The sequence below is a fragment of the Oenanthe melanoleuca genome, chromosome 6, assembly GCF_029582105.1.
Source record: "Oenanthe melanoleuca isolate GR-GAL-2019-014 chromosome 6, OMel1.0, whole genome shotgun sequence".
Taxonomy (NCBI): Eukaryota; Metazoa; Chordata; class Aves; order Passeriformes; family Muscicapidae; genus Oenanthe; species Oenanthe melanoleuca.
This window is the reverse complement of record NC_079340.1, coordinates 2,099,984-2,116,816: the sequence shown is the minus strand read 5'-3', so window position 1 is coordinate 2,116,816 and position 16,833 is coordinate 2,099,984. Positions and strand designations below refer to the sequence as shown.

At 48.4% G+C, this 16,833-nt stretch overlaps 3 protein-coding genes across 7 annotated transcripts in view; 2 read left to right on the top strand and 1 right to left on the bottom strand.

Annotated features, from left to right (window-relative positions):
* The window catches only part of LOC130255137 (renalase-like), a 49,381-nt gene extending 44,476 nt beyond the window's left edge, over positions 1-4,905 (bottom strand). The window contains exons 1-4 of one of the 2 annotated variants that reach the window (XM_056495529.1): positions 4,783-4,905; positions 4,550-4,646; positions 3,421-3,563; positions 2,686-2,844 (exon numbers count right to left, since the gene is read on the bottom strand). In XM_056495529.1, the coding sequence (XP_056351504.1) occupies positions 2,686-2,844; positions 3,421-3,563; positions 4,550-4,646; positions 4,783-4,894 (511 nt within the window). In that variant the 5' untranslated portion in view covers positions 4,895-4,905. Of the gene's footprint in view, positions 1-2,685; positions 2,845-3,420; positions 3,564-3,724; positions 3,963-4,549; positions 4,647-4,782 lie in introns of those variants that run through there. The other variant, XM_056495530.1, reaches the window with a different exon arrangement.
* SGMS1 (sphingomyelin synthase 1) overlaps positions 1-16,833 on the top strand; it is a 171,000-nt gene that overhangs the window by 132,866 nt on the left and 21,301 nt on the right. The gene's annotated exons all lie outside the window — the stretch shown is intronic.
* LOC130255136 (lipase member K-like) lies at positions 8,492-15,407 on the top strand. Its single transcript, XM_056495527.1, has 10 exons — positions 8,492-8,639; positions 9,467-9,582; positions 9,748-9,865; positions 10,358-10,556; positions 11,436-11,545; positions 11,707-11,843; positions 12,265-12,402; positions 12,514-12,585; positions 13,602-13,670; positions 14,568-15,407. Exons 2-10 carry the CDS (start codon positions 9,478-9,480, stop codon positions 14,799-14,801), a joined length of 1,182 nt encoding a protein of 393 aa, XP_056351502.1. The 5' UTR covers positions 8,492-8,639; positions 9,467-9,477; the 3' UTR covers positions 14,802-15,407.

Sequence of the window (16,833 nt, the reverse complement as noted above, 5' to 3'; positions counted from 1 at the left end):
GTAGAAAAATGAATAGAGGGTGAAAATGAAGGTGATTTATACATATACATACATCTATACCTATACATATATATATACATACACATATATATATATATACACAGTATTTATTACATTTTTTGTTTTATATCTGTTTTTAAAAATTGGGCATGTTTACACACTAACTTCTCCATTAATCTGAGATCTGGCTTTTCTCTCACTAGAAAAGTAAACCTGGAACATTCATTTCTCACACAGCCCATATCAAATGGGTATTTCAGGTTGCCAAAGGCCACTTAATTCTGTCTCCTCCTAAGCTTCACAATGACATCATGCTCAGGCTCATCTGAGGTCAAAGGACACAAAAACTATCCAGTCTAGTTTAGTCTGCTGAGTTTAAATATTAAAACAACAACTTTGCTACTGAATGTGAAATTTGAGAGGTTATTTCAAAATATAAATTTTCCATAAATTGTGTAAATAAGAGAAAATTGTTGTTAAAAAAAAAGTGGGGGGCAGAAGAACTGCCCCCTCAAACAGGAAAATGGTGAAATCCTGGAGAGGTAAATTCCTACCTCTGGCAAGACATTTGAGCTCTCCAACTCAGGCACAAATGTCAAAGGCTAATTCCAATCCTCACTAAGGGATCAAAGCATCCCCTACTCCACCCAGCTGCTCCTTTGCTCCTTCTCCTCTCCTGCAGCCTCTGTTCACACATTAATGCCAGCAATATCTCACCACAACCCATTTAAAACTTCATCTGGCTTGGAACTGGGAGACCAGTTATACCCAATACAACTTGGCCCTGGCAAGCACTTCAACCCTGGCAAAACTGCCCCAAAAAGGCATCCCAGGGAACACCCTCAGATGGGGCAAGTGAAGGCAGACCATGGGGGAAAGGCTTAAACTCATCAATGCCTCTGATGAAGGAGCTGCCAAAGCAGTCAAGGCTAAAAAGCAGAGCAGCCAAAACTCGCTGCTTCAACACCCCTCATCCCAAACCACAACAGACTAACACTGCCCAGGCACATCTTTTATTTAGATCCAGAGTCCTCCTTCCACACAGCAAGGGCCTTCCAGAGCAGCAGGGAAGGCAGCTGAATTCCCAAATCCTGTTCCCTTCCCTTTAAGCCCGTGGCCACACGTGACCCTTGCTGGCCACACAGGAGGAAGCCCTCCCCTTCCTCCAGCCTGCACATCTCCTGTTCCACCCCACAGCAGCAATAGCAGCCCTCTCACTGCAGTGACAGCCACAGGGAAGTTTCCAAAGGCAGCAGGAACCTCCCCTTCCAGGAGCAGCTGGAATCGCTACCGGGGATGCACAAATATGGCTCCCGTTAGAATCACCGGATTTTGCCCCTGGATTTGGGAGACCAGAGCCCACAAATGACTAAAAAGCATCAATGTGGAGGGGAGAGAATGCCTATTCCTTCTATCTATCCATCATGAAATTGCATCTCAAATCCCAAGAGAGGTGGAGCCAGGAAAAGCTCCCTTTCTCTGCCAGCAGAACTCGGCTCTCTGACGTGCAACCAAAACAACGCTGAGGTTCAGACACACAGAGATGCACCTGACCTTGTGTGAGCCAAAACAGACCTGAAACTGCACCCTGCTCAGGGCTGAAACATCCTGCTCAGGGCTGAAACACCCTGCTCATCTGCTCCTCCCCTCAGTTCTTATTCCAAAGAAACAGGACTAAAGATGCCCATGGCTCCAATGCCAGGGAACTCTGGGGCAGGGGAGTCAGTCCTGCTGCTTGAGGTGCAGAATTAACAGCTGGATGGACATCTGGAAGCTGGTCTCACACAGGAACAGGCAGGGGGGAAGAGAAACAGGAAAAAGGGGAGGAGAAGACAAAACCTGCCGGATTCCCTCAGATAAAAGTCAATCCTGAACTTACACAGAGTATGAGGAGAGGATGTTGTGGGAAGCATCTGACAGCTCCAGCCCTCCCTGGAGCCAGTGAAATGAACTGTTCACCTTAACTACACCTTCTGAATTGGAGCTGCCTGCTTTCTGGACAAGAAAGGATTTAATTACTCCAAGAAAAGCAATTTGCAAAGACATCAGTGCCAGTTGGGGAAGGCCTTCAGATGCAGACTAGCAGAACCCCAGAAAGGCTCTAAAAAAACAACTCCTTCCAGTTTTCTTCTATTTTTTATTCCTATTTTTCTATGCAGTTTCTTATCCTATTTTTATTTCTTTCACTATTAACCAGATCACCTCAATAAGGACAGGCCAGACCCACCATTATTTTCCAGGGGAAATGGGAGGCCTCATAAAGCAGCAACCAGCAGAGAAGTCCTGCTCTTACACAGTATATTTAAATAAGAATAAAGTTTAAAATCACAGGTTGTAATGAAAATACTTCTCTTTACAGAAATGCTCAAGAAAAGTTGTCCAATTCAGTAACTACTTGCAAGCTGCACAAAGACAAGCCCTGCTTTAGAAGTCACAAAAAAAAAAAAAAAAAATTAAATATCAGATTCAAAACTGACTCATCTATTTAGATATTTATGTTGCCAAGGTGTTACTGGTCACACACCACACATATGGCCCTGAAATTACCCACCTCTTATCATTTTCCACCCTGTCCTGATGGAACATTGAAGCAGCTCAGACTGCTGAGTGTCATTTTTTGCTTTGCAAGACGCTCAAATGCTATTTTTTAAATCAGACACCTGCCATTCTGTGGTCTGAACTTACTGTCCACAATGTCACCTTGCAGCTGGAGGATCTGTGGGACAGGCATGGTGAGAATGACCACATCAAACTGCTCTGGGGGTCCTGATTTCCTGGAGACTTCCCACCTGCCATCCCGCAGAGAGATGTCAGTCACCTGCTGCTCATAGGACACCTCAGCACCTGCGTGGGAAAAACAGCAGCTGGACACATGCAGCAGGGAATTCCATGGGGAAAATGCAGAGAGGCAGAGGTATTGATGAGGGATGGGATGACAGGACAAAGGGGAATTGCTTCCCACTGGAACAGGGCAGGAATGTAGCTAATTATTTACAATATTAGGGTTTTTAAAAACAGCTGATTATAAAATGAAAACAACTGCATGGAAGGACCTATTCTCACAAGTCAAACTTGTCTAAACAGGGTTGAATCAGTCACTGAACTGTACATATGGTTCTGCCACTTAAATTTAAATTTGTTTTCCAAAGGCCTCTCCACCCAGCAGGTTCACACCTCCAAAATACAGGGTGCAGCTCACCCCTCTGCCCCCAGTCACACAGCAGATGTTCCATTTATACCTGCAGGACTTGGGAATTTGCAGAGCTCACAGACACGTTTATCCACCCCAGCAACTTCCAGACATCCATAAACCAAAAAAGAACTTAAACATCCCCATCAGGGATTTAAATTCGAAAGGCACCACCCAAAACACAACCATTAAAACCTTTGCATTCACACAAAGGCATCCAAAAGCATTACCTGACTGTTCTAAATAGTACTTGACAACCGAGGAGATGCCCTGGGGTGCCACGTAATTTTGGGAGCCTTCTCTCACCACCATTCCTTCCACGGGAGCGGTCAGTGCCTTCAGGACGCCGTGAGACACAAGCTCCTCGTAGAAGCTTGAAAGGAAGGAAAACACAGGGATGAAAACTCGCTCCGTTCCACACAAGTAAAGTTAAGATCAGCCTGGCTTTCAAATTTTAACAGGCAGCATCTCAAGGCAGGTTATGCACAAACACAGCAATAAAAGAACAAAATTGCATTGGGTCTGGCCTTGTACCTGACAGCAAGGCTGCCTGTGATGGGATTTGTCAGCTTGCTTATTCCAGAGCTCCCTAATAAAGCCGGGAACACCAGCACAAACTCCGCAGGGCACAGGAATATTCCGGCCACTGAATATTGCCTGAAACGCACCTGCCCGTGCACATTTCGCATTTTCACAGCGCTGCCACACCTCCCTCCCCTTCCCCAGGGCACAGCGAGCCATCCCTGGGTCTCCCATCGCCTTTCCCAAATTTTATCCCTTCGAGAGCAGAGCGAGGTTTGGGGGTTGGCACCAACGGGATGGGGCGGGATCGGCGGGATGGGGGCGGGATTGGGGCAGGATGGGAGCGGGATGAGGGCGGGATTGGGGCCGGGATGGAGGCGGGATTTGGGAGGGATTGAGGGCGGGATTGGGGCAGGAATTGAGGGCCAGGATGGAGCGGGATGAGGGCGGGATGGAGGCGGGAACGGGGCCGGGATACGGGAGGGATTTGAGGGCGGAATGAGGGCGGGATTGAGGGCAGGATTCGGGCGGGGATGAAGGCGGGATGAGGGCGGGATTGGGGCCGGGATAGGAACGGAATGAGGGCGGGATTGAGGGCGGGATGGGAGCGGGATGGAGGCGGGAACGGGGCCGGGATGCGGAAGGGATTTGAGGGCGGAATGAGGGCGGGATTGAGGCCGGGATTGGGGGCGTTATTGGGGCCGAGATCGGAGCGGGATGAGGCTGGGATGGAGGCGGGATTGAGGGCGGGATTGGGGCCGGGATGTGGGCCGGGATTGGGGCCGGTATTTGAGCCGGGATGAGGAGGGATTGGGGCCGGCATGGGGCGGGTCTCACCTGAGGCGCGGCCCCGCAAGCTCCGGCTCGCAGGTGACGAACTGCGCGCCCAGGTCGGCGCTGCCGCGGCCGGCGCGGGTCGTGCTCATGCGGCCCCCTGCGCGACAGCCGGTCAGGGACCGCCGCGACACCACCCGCGACATGACACACGACATGACACCACACACGGCACTGCCACACACGCCAGGCCCGCGTTCGCCCCCCTCATCCCCTCCCTCCCCCGCCGGACCCACCTGCGCCCCGCGCCTTGTCCCACACGGCCACTTGTCCCCGCGGGGCCCCGCGCAGCAGCGCCGCCCCCGCCGCGCCCGTCAGCCCAGCGCCCACCACCAGCACCCGCGCCATGGCCGCCGCGAGCCCCGCCCACCGGCACGCCCATCACCGCAGGGACACGCCCACCTGTACGCCCATCACAGCAGGGATACGCCCACCGGCACGCCCATTTCCATGAGGACACGCCCATCCAAACGGCGGGGGGTGCGCCACGCCCATGGGCGGGGCGGGGCGACCACGCCCGTAGCCCGCACCAGTGCGCATGCGCGGGAGTTCGTGGGCTGTGCGCTCATTTGGATGAATAGAAAAGATATTTGCCTTTACAAACAAACTGTAGGTTTGCTGATAAATGAAATTGGACATTGAAAGATGAAAGAAGCAATGGGGAAAATCATGAATTCCATAAGAATTAAAAATTAAAAGGGAGGGTTGTACATTAGAGGGGAATGTCAGGTGTCAGGCGTTCCGGGAAGTCTGTGCCTCTCGAGTACCTCAGCCAATGGGGAAAGAGAGAGGGAAATGCGGCCGGGAAATTGGGATAAAAGGAGGCTGCGTCCTCCAAAAATTTGAGAGATCCCAGGGGAATGCCCCTCTCCCTTTATTCAAATAAAGCAAAAAGGACTCCTCTGTCTCCTTTTTGGACATAAACCTCTGGCGTTTGTGGATTAATTTTCCTGCACACACGTATCTGTGCACTCTCACACCTGTACACGCATCCCTGCCTGGTGCACACATCTGTGCACACACAGACACACCTGTGTCACACACACCCGTGTCACACCCACCTGCCAGAGGTCCAGGCACGCTCCAAAGCCGGGCCTAACCCATCCTTACCTGCCGTACCAAATCCTGCCCGCCTGGAGGAGCTGCACAGCAGGAGCTGCGGGTGTGACACCTCCCAGAAGCTGCCGGCGGATCATCTCCAGCGCCGGTGTTTTGCAAGGAGCCACGGCTCGGTGTGAGGAAAGTGGGATGCTGGGCACAGAGCGAATAGTGCTGAGGGGTGGTGGCATTGCGTGCAAAGCCTGTGCCCCAGGAAAACAAACTCCCGGCCCCAGAGCCCTGAGAGTGGGCAGCTGGGGCAGGGATTTGGGTTGCTACCCTTCCCCAGCTGCGTGGGCGAGAGGAGATGTTCCAGAGAACTCGCGATAGGATCGTTGTGGAATGGGGGACAGCAGAACCCGGCACTTTGGCGGAGGTGTTGGGCAACGGGAAGGTGTGAAGCTCCGCGGAGCTGCTTGTGCCCGAGGCACGGGCAGGTGTTGGTGATGCTCGGCTTCAAAGGGAGCTCCGAGCTGGCCTCAGGGCAGGTGTTGTCTGACAGGCGCTTCCTGGAGAGAGCTGGGAGCCCATCTCCCCTTCCCGTGTGTCGTGGGGCAGGACATGTGCTCCATCTGGGGCTTTTTTAAAAAATACATTTTAAATAAAGGCTGACTGTATAACTGTCAGTCCAACATGTCGGAGTTCACAGCCGTGGATTCCCGTGTGGTGGGAGGTTTTCTCTTCTGGACACTTTAAAGAAGCCTCGGGAGGTTGTGTCCCCTCCTCAGCACCTCCTGCAGAGCTGGCACCTTGTCCTGTTCCCTGCCTGCTGTAGATCCCTCTTTCTGGATTCTGCTGTCTCCCAGAGGACCCGTGGGTTTTACTTCTGCCTGGCTGGGCAGGGGATTGTCACCACCATCTGCTTGTGTCCCTGTGAAAAGGAGATTTCTCACATCACATAAATATTTGGCCTAGTGGGCCAAGTGACCTCAGCCAGCCCCCCCATCATCTCCCCTGAGTGCTTTCTAATCCCTATTAGATGTAGAAGAGTATTAAGACATTATTACAATTAAAGATGAACACCAAGAATTAAGACAGAATCCCTGGCAGTAATTTTACAGAAAAACCTGATGATTAAACTCCAGTGTGATGGGTAGTGCAGAAGTTTCCACTGGGACAGAAAAAGCTCTGTGCTCACCTGATGAAAGCAGGAGTGATGCAAGAAGGGCAGAAGGAGCTGGGTGAGAGCTCTGGGATGTGTGACATGCTCCTGCTTTTGGGCTAAACACCTGCCTGAAGAATGTGCTGGTGGCAGGTGGCCCTGGATGAGGGCAGGGCACGGGGACACTGATTAGGAGCTGAGGCACAACAGCCTTACTGGAAAGGACCTGGGAAGGGTGGCAGGCACCAAACTGGAAACAAGCCAACAATGTGCACTCCTTGCAAGGATGGAGAGCCCCAGCCTGGGCCACAGGAGGGGACAAGGGGCCACCTGGCTGTTGTCACCTCACCCCTGCTGTTTGGTGCAAGGGGGGTGACATCTGCATGCTACATCCAGTTCTGGAATGCCTGGTGAGGGGGATGTCTGTGAAGATGATCCACAGAGGCTGACAGAACACCAGAGACCCTGCAGCAGGAGGTGGATGGGGCTGAGTTCACTGGGTCTGGCCATGCAGTGAAGTTCAAGGGGCTCCCCCTGATCCCGTTCAGCCTCTGCAGTGGTGGTGCTTCAGCAGGAGCTGCACGTGACCCTTGGGAGGCTGGAGCACCTGGGAAGCTCTGACAATGCCCTGCTCCTCAAGTGCTACAGGACTCTTTTGGGTGCAGCCTTCACTGCCCTTGCAGTGCCTCCAGATGAGTGTGACCAGGGCTGCTCTGCCCTTTCCCTGCAGTGTCGACTTCCATGATCTGTTTCCTCCTTTCCAGAAGGTGAAAGCCTTACCAGAAGGTGAATGTCTCACTCTGGGGTGCAGTGTGGGCTCAGAACCCCAAAAACAAAGTCACCCTTGACCTCCAAACCTCTAAATCACAAACCCCTGTCCTACTGTGTGTTTATAGAAGTGGGACAAAGTGACAGATCTAGGTGCATGCCTTGGACACATCTCAAGCCCGTTCCAGGCTGACAGACAGAAGACACCTTTCCCTACTGACCTTTCACCCCAATTTCCAAAGCAAAACAATCTAGGAAGGAAGGGCAGGAGGCAGCCCCAGCCCCAGGGTGATGGAGAGGGATAACTCTCCCTGTTGGCAGGATACTTGTAGGATAAGGCACTGAGGTACTCCTCATACCTTCCTGTAAGGGTGTGAAGAACAAGCTCCATCCTCCCCCGCTCCAAAGTGGGGCAGGGAACTGGAAGAGCAAAAGTGAGAAAATTGGGTGGAGAGATAGACAAAGTATGGAGTGCTGCTATGGCAACTTGGCTGTGTCCCATCCCTGTGCTGTGAGCAACGGGAATCCATCCCAGCCTGACCCAGTACAGATGTTTTCAGTCTGTTGCCTGGGATTTAATCTCCATCTCACATGTGGCATCTTTGTATAACAAGATGCAGCAATATTTCTAAACCGCAGCTACTGGAAATCCATTTTAGACTTTGATCTTTCCTTGCAATAACTTAATTATGTCTCTTGTAATAAACAAATAAAACTTCCATTGAAGTGGGAAGCTGAAAACTTTCTTCAACAATACCAATTAAATAATTTTATCAGTGGAAATCACCTCCAAATGTCCATAGTCACTTGACTCTGCCTAAACAATATTTAACCGGCCTCCACAAACAAATTCTGGTAACTGCACTTTCTAAACTGTGTTGTTACCTAATGATCTATAATGTTTTGTATCCCAGGGTGTTTACACTTGCCACCCCACCCTGCAGCCAGCTCAAATAGGGCTGTCTCCAGAGGGATGCAGAGCACTGCTCAGGGACCAGCCAGGGGTGAGGACCCATCCTCTGACACTGCCACATCTCCATCTCTCCAGGGGCTGACATCTCCCCATCTCCTCCTGCAGGAGCTGTGCCACTCTCAGCTGGGCTGGCTGCCTTCCCTTCTGGACAGGTGAGTGTGGGAAAAGCAAGGGTAGAGCCAGCTCTAAACCTGGCTGTGAATGGCACTAACAATCGTGGCACTTGCAGCCCGTGCTTGCCTCAGAGCAGGGGAACAAAATCTGATTTGCTGGGTTGGTTCTAGAGGCTGGTCCAGCCCAGTTTTTCTTGTGGTGTCCAGTGTTCCAGTTGTTGGAGGCAGCAATCCCCCCAAAGCTTTCAGTATCTGTTTGTGATGCCTCCTGCCCATAACTGTGTGCAAAGTTCCCATCTGCCTCCACCCCTCCTGTGGCAGCTGCACATGGAGGTTTTTTTAAGCTGTGTTAAACCCAGTATCACTAAGGGATGTCTAGATCTGCTGGAAGATTCATCTCTCCCCATTTTGCATACAGATTTGCACTTTAAAATGTCCTTCTCTGAATTAAATGTAATCAATTCTTGTCTTTTACACCACCATCAAGGGGAAGGGCAAGCGGTTAGAGATTTTATTTTCATGGTTTTATTTCTATTTAGGGAGGGGAGGCAGAGCTGGATCTTATTCATCCTCCCTCTCCCTCCTGGGGAGGTTTGGGCAGTGGTGGCAGCAGGTGATGGGACAGAGCTCTCCCTCTTGGCCATCCCCTTTCCTGGATGAACTGTTGTCTCACCTCTTACTAGAATTCCTTAAAGTCTGTCCCACCTCCCTGGAAATATCCCTGCCGTGTTTCCTGAGCCACCCCACGTGCATTGACACTTTTAAGTGATCATTCAGGCCCCAGACTGAGTCTGGGGTGTTTCCCTGCCCTCACCTCTCCTTCCCCTGCTTTCCCTGGCTCTGATTCTCTGGGTTTGCTGTTCCAGGCACAGCGAGGATGTGGCTGGCTCTAGCTCTGGCATCCATATTCCATGGGATGGCATCTGGGGAATGCATCTTCAGTTCCCAACTGCCCAAGAATCCAGAAGCAAGGATGAACATTGTAAGTACAATGGTGTTGGAGCAGAGGCAGGAAGTGTCCAGGAAAATTATTAAATATTTTTTTTAAATTAAATAAAATATTAAATAATTATAATTAAATATCACATTCAGGGATTTACTCACAGGAGCCTTGAAAAAGTTATTATTGGCTTTTTTCTCGTTGCAGAGTGAAATGCTCTCCTTCTGGGGGTACCCCAGTGAGGAGTATGATGTGGTAACAGCAGATGGCTACATCCTTCAGCTCAACAGAATTCCTCATGGGAGAGGAAATGCTGGGTGCCAAGGTAAGGCTGGTGCCATACAAGAAAAATCTCAGAACATTAGGCCTGCAAATCAAAGTTTAGCAAAGAACACAGAATTTGACCTGAGGCCATGGGAAAAGCTTCCAAGCTTAGGCACTAGAAGCAAAAATGTAAATTTAAAGCTTAAAGCAAAAACCATGTTAAGTAAAAGAAAAGTTTAACTATAAAGTTTAAAATATAAAAAAAATTTAAAAGTAGTTACAAAAGTAATAAGAAATCTTGTGTCAGAACAGGACTGGCTCAGAAAAATCACACTGTAATTAAATAAAATTTCTTAATATTAGTTTAATGACATAATATCTCTGTTAGCTGTATTTTATTAGTTAATAAATCCTAAAAAACCCTCATAGCCATAAGTGACTTCTAGCTATAACTTCTAGCTATACTCTCAACACCAGAAACAAGAACTCACATTTTCTGTAAAAAACAAGAAACTTAAACTGCACTTTCTAAATCCATCCTGGTGTCTTGCAGGTGTGAGACCCGTGGCACTCCTGCAGCATGGTCTCCTGGCAGAAGGCAGCAGCTGGCTCACCAACCTGCCCAACAACAGCCTGGGCTTCATCCTGGCAGATGCTGGCTATGATGTTTGGATAGGGAACAGCAGAGGGAACACCTGGTCCAGGAGACACCAGGTCCTGACTACTAAACAGGATGAATTCTGGGCTTTCAGGTAAATGGGTGTCCTGGTTTGAAGGACAGGTGTCTGCCAAGAAAGGCAGGACCCTCCCTTTGAAATGGAGAATGTAAATTCCCTACCTCCAAATTATTAAAATTTTGAAATTAAGGGGCTCTCAGGCAAAGATATGGGAATAGGAATAACAGTTCTTTACTAGGAAAATTAAAATAGAAATGCAGTATTACACAGAACAATCCCAAACCCTGCCAGAGTCAGAATCCAAGCTGACACCCCTCAGTCAGTCAGGGTGTTGGCACAGTCCCATTCAATGGTGGCTGCATCCTCCTGCAGGGGCAGATGTGGTTCAGCTGGAGCAGTGCTCCTGGAGAAGGTGCAGTTTTCCTCCAGATATCCAGTGATAATGTGGAAAGGTTCAGTTTTCCTCTGGAATCCAGTGGCAAAGGCTGCTCTGATGTTCCAAATCTCAGTTTTTATCTGGGTAGGAAAGGCTTGGCCCCTCCCCTGGCTGGAGCATCTCCCAGTGGGATGATGGAATTTTATCAGTCATGCAGTGGGACTGAATGGGCCATTAACAGAAGATATCTCCCTGGAGGAAGGATGGGATGTGGAAAAGATAAAGAACACTGCCCCACCTGGTTTTAATAGGTGGTAATAGAATACACACTTTTGGTCACATCCTGTATTGCAACCTAAGACAATGGGTTTGAGGATCCCAGAAACAGCAGAATTCTGGCTCAGGGATGAGCAAACCAGAATGGACTGAAGCTCATCCAACCCCACATGAGAACTCAGTAGGATGAAGAAGTTTGTGGGAGGGCCCTGCCCTCCCTGCTGGTTTTGTGTTTGCTGGTGATGCCTGTGCACGTGTAGATGCTGCCCCTCTCAGCAGGACATCTGCTCTTCCTTCTGCAGCTTCGATGAGATGGCTAAATATGATCTCCCAGCCATGATCAGCTTTATTGAGCAGAAAACAGGGCAGAAACAGCTGTATTATATTGGTCATTCCCAAGGCACCACTATAGGTGAGTGGGTCCTTTTGATGACAGCATGAGAAGCTTACATCCCCTCTCAGATTTATAAAATTGCTCACTGAAATTAAACTATGTGCATGAGTGTCTTGAAAGTCTAAACCTTTTTTTTTTTTTTTTTTTTTTTTTAATGCTTTTTTTTCCTCCCCCACCAGGTTTTGTAGCCTTTTCCACTATGCCCCAGCTGGCTCGGAAAATCAAGGTGTTCTTTGCTCTTTCACCTGTGACCACGGTGATGTTTTCTCAGAGCCCCTTTAGAAAACTCTCATTCTTTTCTGACTCTGGGCTTAAGGTTGGTCTGCTCTATGTTCTGCACAGCCAAAATGTTTTGTGAAAATTATCTGTGGGATATTTAAAGTCCTTTACAGAGAGGGGAGCGCTGTGCTCTGTTTTCATAGTGAAGAAAGACACATCTCACTACAGAACCTTTCAGTGCTGTCCTGAATTCACTCCCCAGGGTGTTCTGGCAGAATTAGATCCAAAACATTGGTGAACTGAGAACTGGGAACTGAGCCATTTAATACATGAACATAATGAATGTAAGAGATCATGCCCATAAGAAACAAGGAACAGAAGCATTTCATGGGGTCCAAGGGAGGCTTCACTATGGGCAACCTTAATGTGGGGGTAAAATAGAAGTTGTAAAGTGGTGGTGCTTTGGGGAAGAGCACAGCCAGGCTTCCTATTTGACGAGCACATTTGCAATCTTCCAGGAGCTGTTTGGCACCAAGGAATTCCTACCACACACTGCCCTGGGGGAGCTGGTCCTCTCCAGGTTCTGTGTCTGCTCGAAGGTCTGCAAGCACCTCTTGGGCATGGTTTTCGGGTTTAACTGGAAGAACACCAACATGGTATGTGGGAATAAATCTGCAGAGGGCCCTTCTGAAGGCCAGAGCCTTGGCAGTGCCCTGTTGTGAGGAGCCAGGTGAAGCCTGTTGTGAAAAGTGCTCGTGTCCTTGCAGAGCCGATTCGATGTGTACGTGGGACACACCCCGGCGGGGTCCTCGGTCCAGAACATCATCCACTGGCTGCAGGTAAACCCTCCCAGGCTCCTTCCTGTGCCAAACAGAGTGCCACTGGTCCCTTGTGGGCAGCCTGCTGTGCTGGCTGCTGCAAGACCAGACACCTTTGCCAGATCTTTGTTGGTTTTATTCTCGCCCCTTCCTAAAAACGCTCGCCAGATTTTTGAGCTGAGTGGCCCCAAAGGAATGGATCTGTCAAAAGAATGGAGCTGAAGACCCTGCATCCACAGCAGGCACATTCCAGGGGACTTTCCTCAAACCAGCTCCACTCTTGCCCTGCCATTAGTGGTCAGATTATGGCAGAGGTGCATCTGGACAGCAGCCAATTAAATTATCGATAAAGCTGATTATTTCTTCTTCTTCCCCCTGTGGGCATGAGAACAGTCACCACCAGAGCCCTTTAACACTGCAACTGTGTTCTGCTGCATTCCTTTCCTCTTCCCCAAGCTAAAAATTTGCAATTTTTTGGCAGATTGCAGGTTCAGTCCATGCACCTTCTCTGAGGTGTGTGCCACAGGCACAGCTTCTTCCCTGTGTGGAATTCCTGCTCAGGGACCCCAGAAGAACTTTGTGGGGTTTGTAGCAAGAGCACACACTCCATTTTCTGAAGTGCTGCTGCCCAGTGGAGGAATCAAGGCACAGCCACCTTGAACTTGTATTGCTGTCCTGCTCCAGTTAGACAAGAGATATTCAGAGGCTCCTTTCATCTTTGATTGTGCCATTTCAGGCCAATTCTCCAGCCCACAAGGAATATTTAGAGTTCTAAAACCCTTTTCCAGAGCATTTTTAATTTCCTCCCATCCTGGTGTTACCCACAAACACTAGAAACATAATCTCTGTCCATTTGCCCAAAATCATGACAATAATTACTTGTGCTGGCCCTAGGGCCAGACCTGTGAGACTCACTTGAAAAATCCTGCCACTTCAGTGATGAAAACTAACTTTTGAGGTTTGACTTTTGAGCATTGACTGCAGCCCCACAGAGGTGTGACTTCACTTAGACCACTGCATGTCTGAATTTGCTGCAGGGAGTCCATGGTGGGGCACTGAGAGCTTTTGACGGGGGGCACGTGTACAACAGCCTTCACTACAGACAGGTGAGGTTCTTCCAATGGCCTTCCCTTCCCCTCTTCTCTCTCCTCTCAATGTATTCCTCTCTTCCCAAACTGGAAGTCAGGATCTGTGCTTGGAACAACAGCATTTTCCATTCTCAGCTTTGCAAATATTTTTTAAATGGAGTAAAACGCTTTAAATTAGATGCTTTCTAATTTCCATAGGATAAGGGGATAAGGTCTCGAGTTACATCAGGCTGAATATTAGGAAAAAATGTCTTCTCTGACATAGTGGTTAAGCTTTGGAACAGGAAAAAAAAAATTTCTTTCTTCCTTAAACAACAACAACAAAAAAATTGTTCAGAAAGCAGTGTGTTTCTTACCTGGATTAATTACATTTGCTGGCAAATCATGGGCAGTCCTCAGGATGTGGAGCTGAAACAACCCTCCAGAAACGTTTTAATTTCAAAAATTTGCTTCCAAACACCTCCCTGCTGTCAGTGGGCTGAAGGAAGTGCTGGTGGAGTGTCACCACAAACCTCCCAGCTGGGAGGGACCTGTGGAGGTGCCCAGCCCAACTTCCTGCTGGGAGCAGAATCATCCAACAGCACTAAATCATACATATAATATATGCTATGAAATAATGCTGTATAACCAAATAGCAGCCAAAGTCCTGCCTCCTTCTGTAGTATCAGAACCAGAATTTCTAGCTGGCCAGGACAAATTTGCTAATTAATTTTAATTAAATTAACTAGCTAAGTTGTAGCATGTGAGGCTATGCCACACTCTATTGAAGTCCTTCTTCTTTCTAGAAGAAAGAAGCTCCAGTTTTTATTTCCCTCCATTCCCAGAGAGAGGCAATTCCTTTCCCAGGGTGCACAATTTGCTGCGCCCCAGCAACACCCCTGCCCTCTTTGTGAACCCACTTTTCCCTCTGCTCAGACCGGGGCGCCGTTCTACGACGTGCGGGGCATGGGGGTGCCCACGGCCATCTGGAACGCGGGGCAGGACTGCCTGGCTGACCCCCGGGACACCGCCCTCCTCCTCCCCCAGGTCAGGAACCTGGTGCACCACAAGCTGGTTCCCCACTGGAACCACCTGGATTTCGTGCTGGGCCTCGATGCCCCCGAGGTTTTGTACCGGGAAATCCTTGACATCATGAAGAAGCATCCCTAAAGATGCTGTTTGTACTTGATAAGATCTTTTATCCTGATTTTTCTCATAAGATTAGTGCTCTCTCTAGTGGATTTTGAAATTTCTCTCTATTTGGACCACTTGAATATAGTTCATTAAAATGTTCTGCTTTTAACTGGAGCAGTGATGGGTGGGGAGAGGAACCTTCCTGCTATTCCTGGCTGGCACTGCATTGCCTCTCTTTTTCCTTTTATTTTTTGTGTATGTCTTCATCAGTGACACAAAGCTCATTGTTGCTGTCTCAGGTCTGGCACTGTAATGCTTAAAACCGTCAAGGTGGATGAAAAAGAGATTCAACAGATTTGTGGTGAAAAACACCAGAATTAGGATCCCAGAATGTTTTGGGTGGGAGGGGACCTTAAAGCCCATCCACCTCCCACTGTCCCAGGCTGCTCCAAGCCTCCTCCAACCTGACCTTTGGATATTTCCAGGGATCCAGGGGCAGCCACAGCTTCTCTGGGCACCCTGTGCCAGAGCTTCCCCACCTCCCAGGGAACAATTCCTCCCCAATATCCCATCTAACCCTGGCAGTGGGAAGCCATTCCCTGTGTCCTGTCTCCCCTTGTAAATAGTTTCTTCCCAGCTTTCTCCCTTCAGGTACTGGAAGTAAATCTCCCTAGAGAAAAAAGAGTAATAGTGGTTTAGAATTCAATAAAAATTGTCATTAATCACATTTTTAATGTGTCTGGATTTGGTTTTTTTTTTTTTTTCTTTCTGTGACTGAGAGGTGAGAAATTAATAAATCCTGAAGAGAAATTGCAAGTCTGACAGTCCAGCATGTGACTCTTGTGCAGAATGTGTAATATCCAAATAAAAGGGGCTTAGGGTATTTGAAGTGCATATATCTTGGGGTTTATCTGAGAGGTTTTGGCAATAGATTGAGTGGTGATCTCAGAGGTGCCATGATGGCTTGATGATCGTTTTCTTTAGCCTGAAGGAGAGGCAGTTATTTGACAGCAATAACAAATTTGGCTGTTTCTGCCAGTCAAAATCCCGAGGCTCATCAGAAAATCTCAATAAATGTGTCAATGGTGCAACCACCAGAAGAATCAGCTTCTTTCAGGGAGGGAGAATCCAGCTGTGAGGCAAAGCAATATTTCTTGGAGAAATTACTCAAAATCATATACTGGAGTACAGTCAGATTCTCAGCCTGTTGTGCTTCCTTTAAAATTTCCTGGAAGATCTCTATCACCCTCAAAAACAGAGCTGATCAGTCAGAAGCCTGGGGGGTGCCAGAAAATAAATCTGGGGGAGAGCAGCCACCCCAAGCCTTGCTGTGGGTGATTTTTTGCTAACAGAATTCCTGGCTATAATTTGCTTGGCAGAAATGAAGGACAGAGATTCTTCCCTGGTGCTAGATGTCCTTGTGCTGGCCTTGCCACCACCTTTGGGGAGAAGCTTCCCAGGGGAACTCTGAGCAAAGCCATGACACAGCCATGACGTGTTTGTTCCCCTGCTGCTTCCCTCATCATCCCTTTCTCATCTGAAGGGCAAAGCCAGCAAGCAAAATGAAAGTTTAATGGCATTTATTTATGAAAAGAAGCTTGCACTCATTACCCTTTCCTGGCATGTCACATTGGTTGCAGTAAATAATCCATGGTTTAGTTCTTTTTTTTCACCCATTTTCTTCCTAAGTATGTGGCTTCTGCCTCATTCCAAGAAGATTTCTGTAAAATTGTCTTTTTAGGTAATGCTCTTCACCTAATCTATTTATTCAGTTTGTTCAAGATGGTCCATTTCCAGTAAATACTCTTCTCTCTGCTAAGAAAATTGCTTGTAAATTTTATCGGGTGATCAGATTATCGGATTTGGATATTGTTTGCTTTTCTCTCTTTAAGAGATTCTCTAAGCATCTTTCTGTAGTACAAATTCTTGCTTAAGTTAATCCTGTTTAAACGCATCTCCTTTTTTTTTTTTTTTTTTTTTTTTTTTTAAGTCTCCAGTCTCTTTTCAGCAGAAACAATTTGCCCAAAGCCCAAGAAACCCCCCAAATTTAAAAATGCAGCTTCACTTG

Bases quoted from the DNA above. Each gene is read 5' to 3' on its own strand.
- LOC130255136 (XM_056495527.1), top strand. From the start codon at position 9,478: ATGTGGCTGGCTCTAGCTCTGGCATCCATATTCCATGGGATGGCATCT. The intron at 9,866-10,357 runs GTAAGGCTGGTG...GGTGTCTTGCAG, and splicing joins AGGAAATGCTGGGTGCCAAG to GTGTGAGACCCGTGGCACTC. The intron at 13,671-14,567 runs GTGAGGTTCTTC...CCCTCTGCTCAG, and splicing joins ACAGCCTTCACTACAGACAG to ACCGGGGCGCCGTTCTACGA.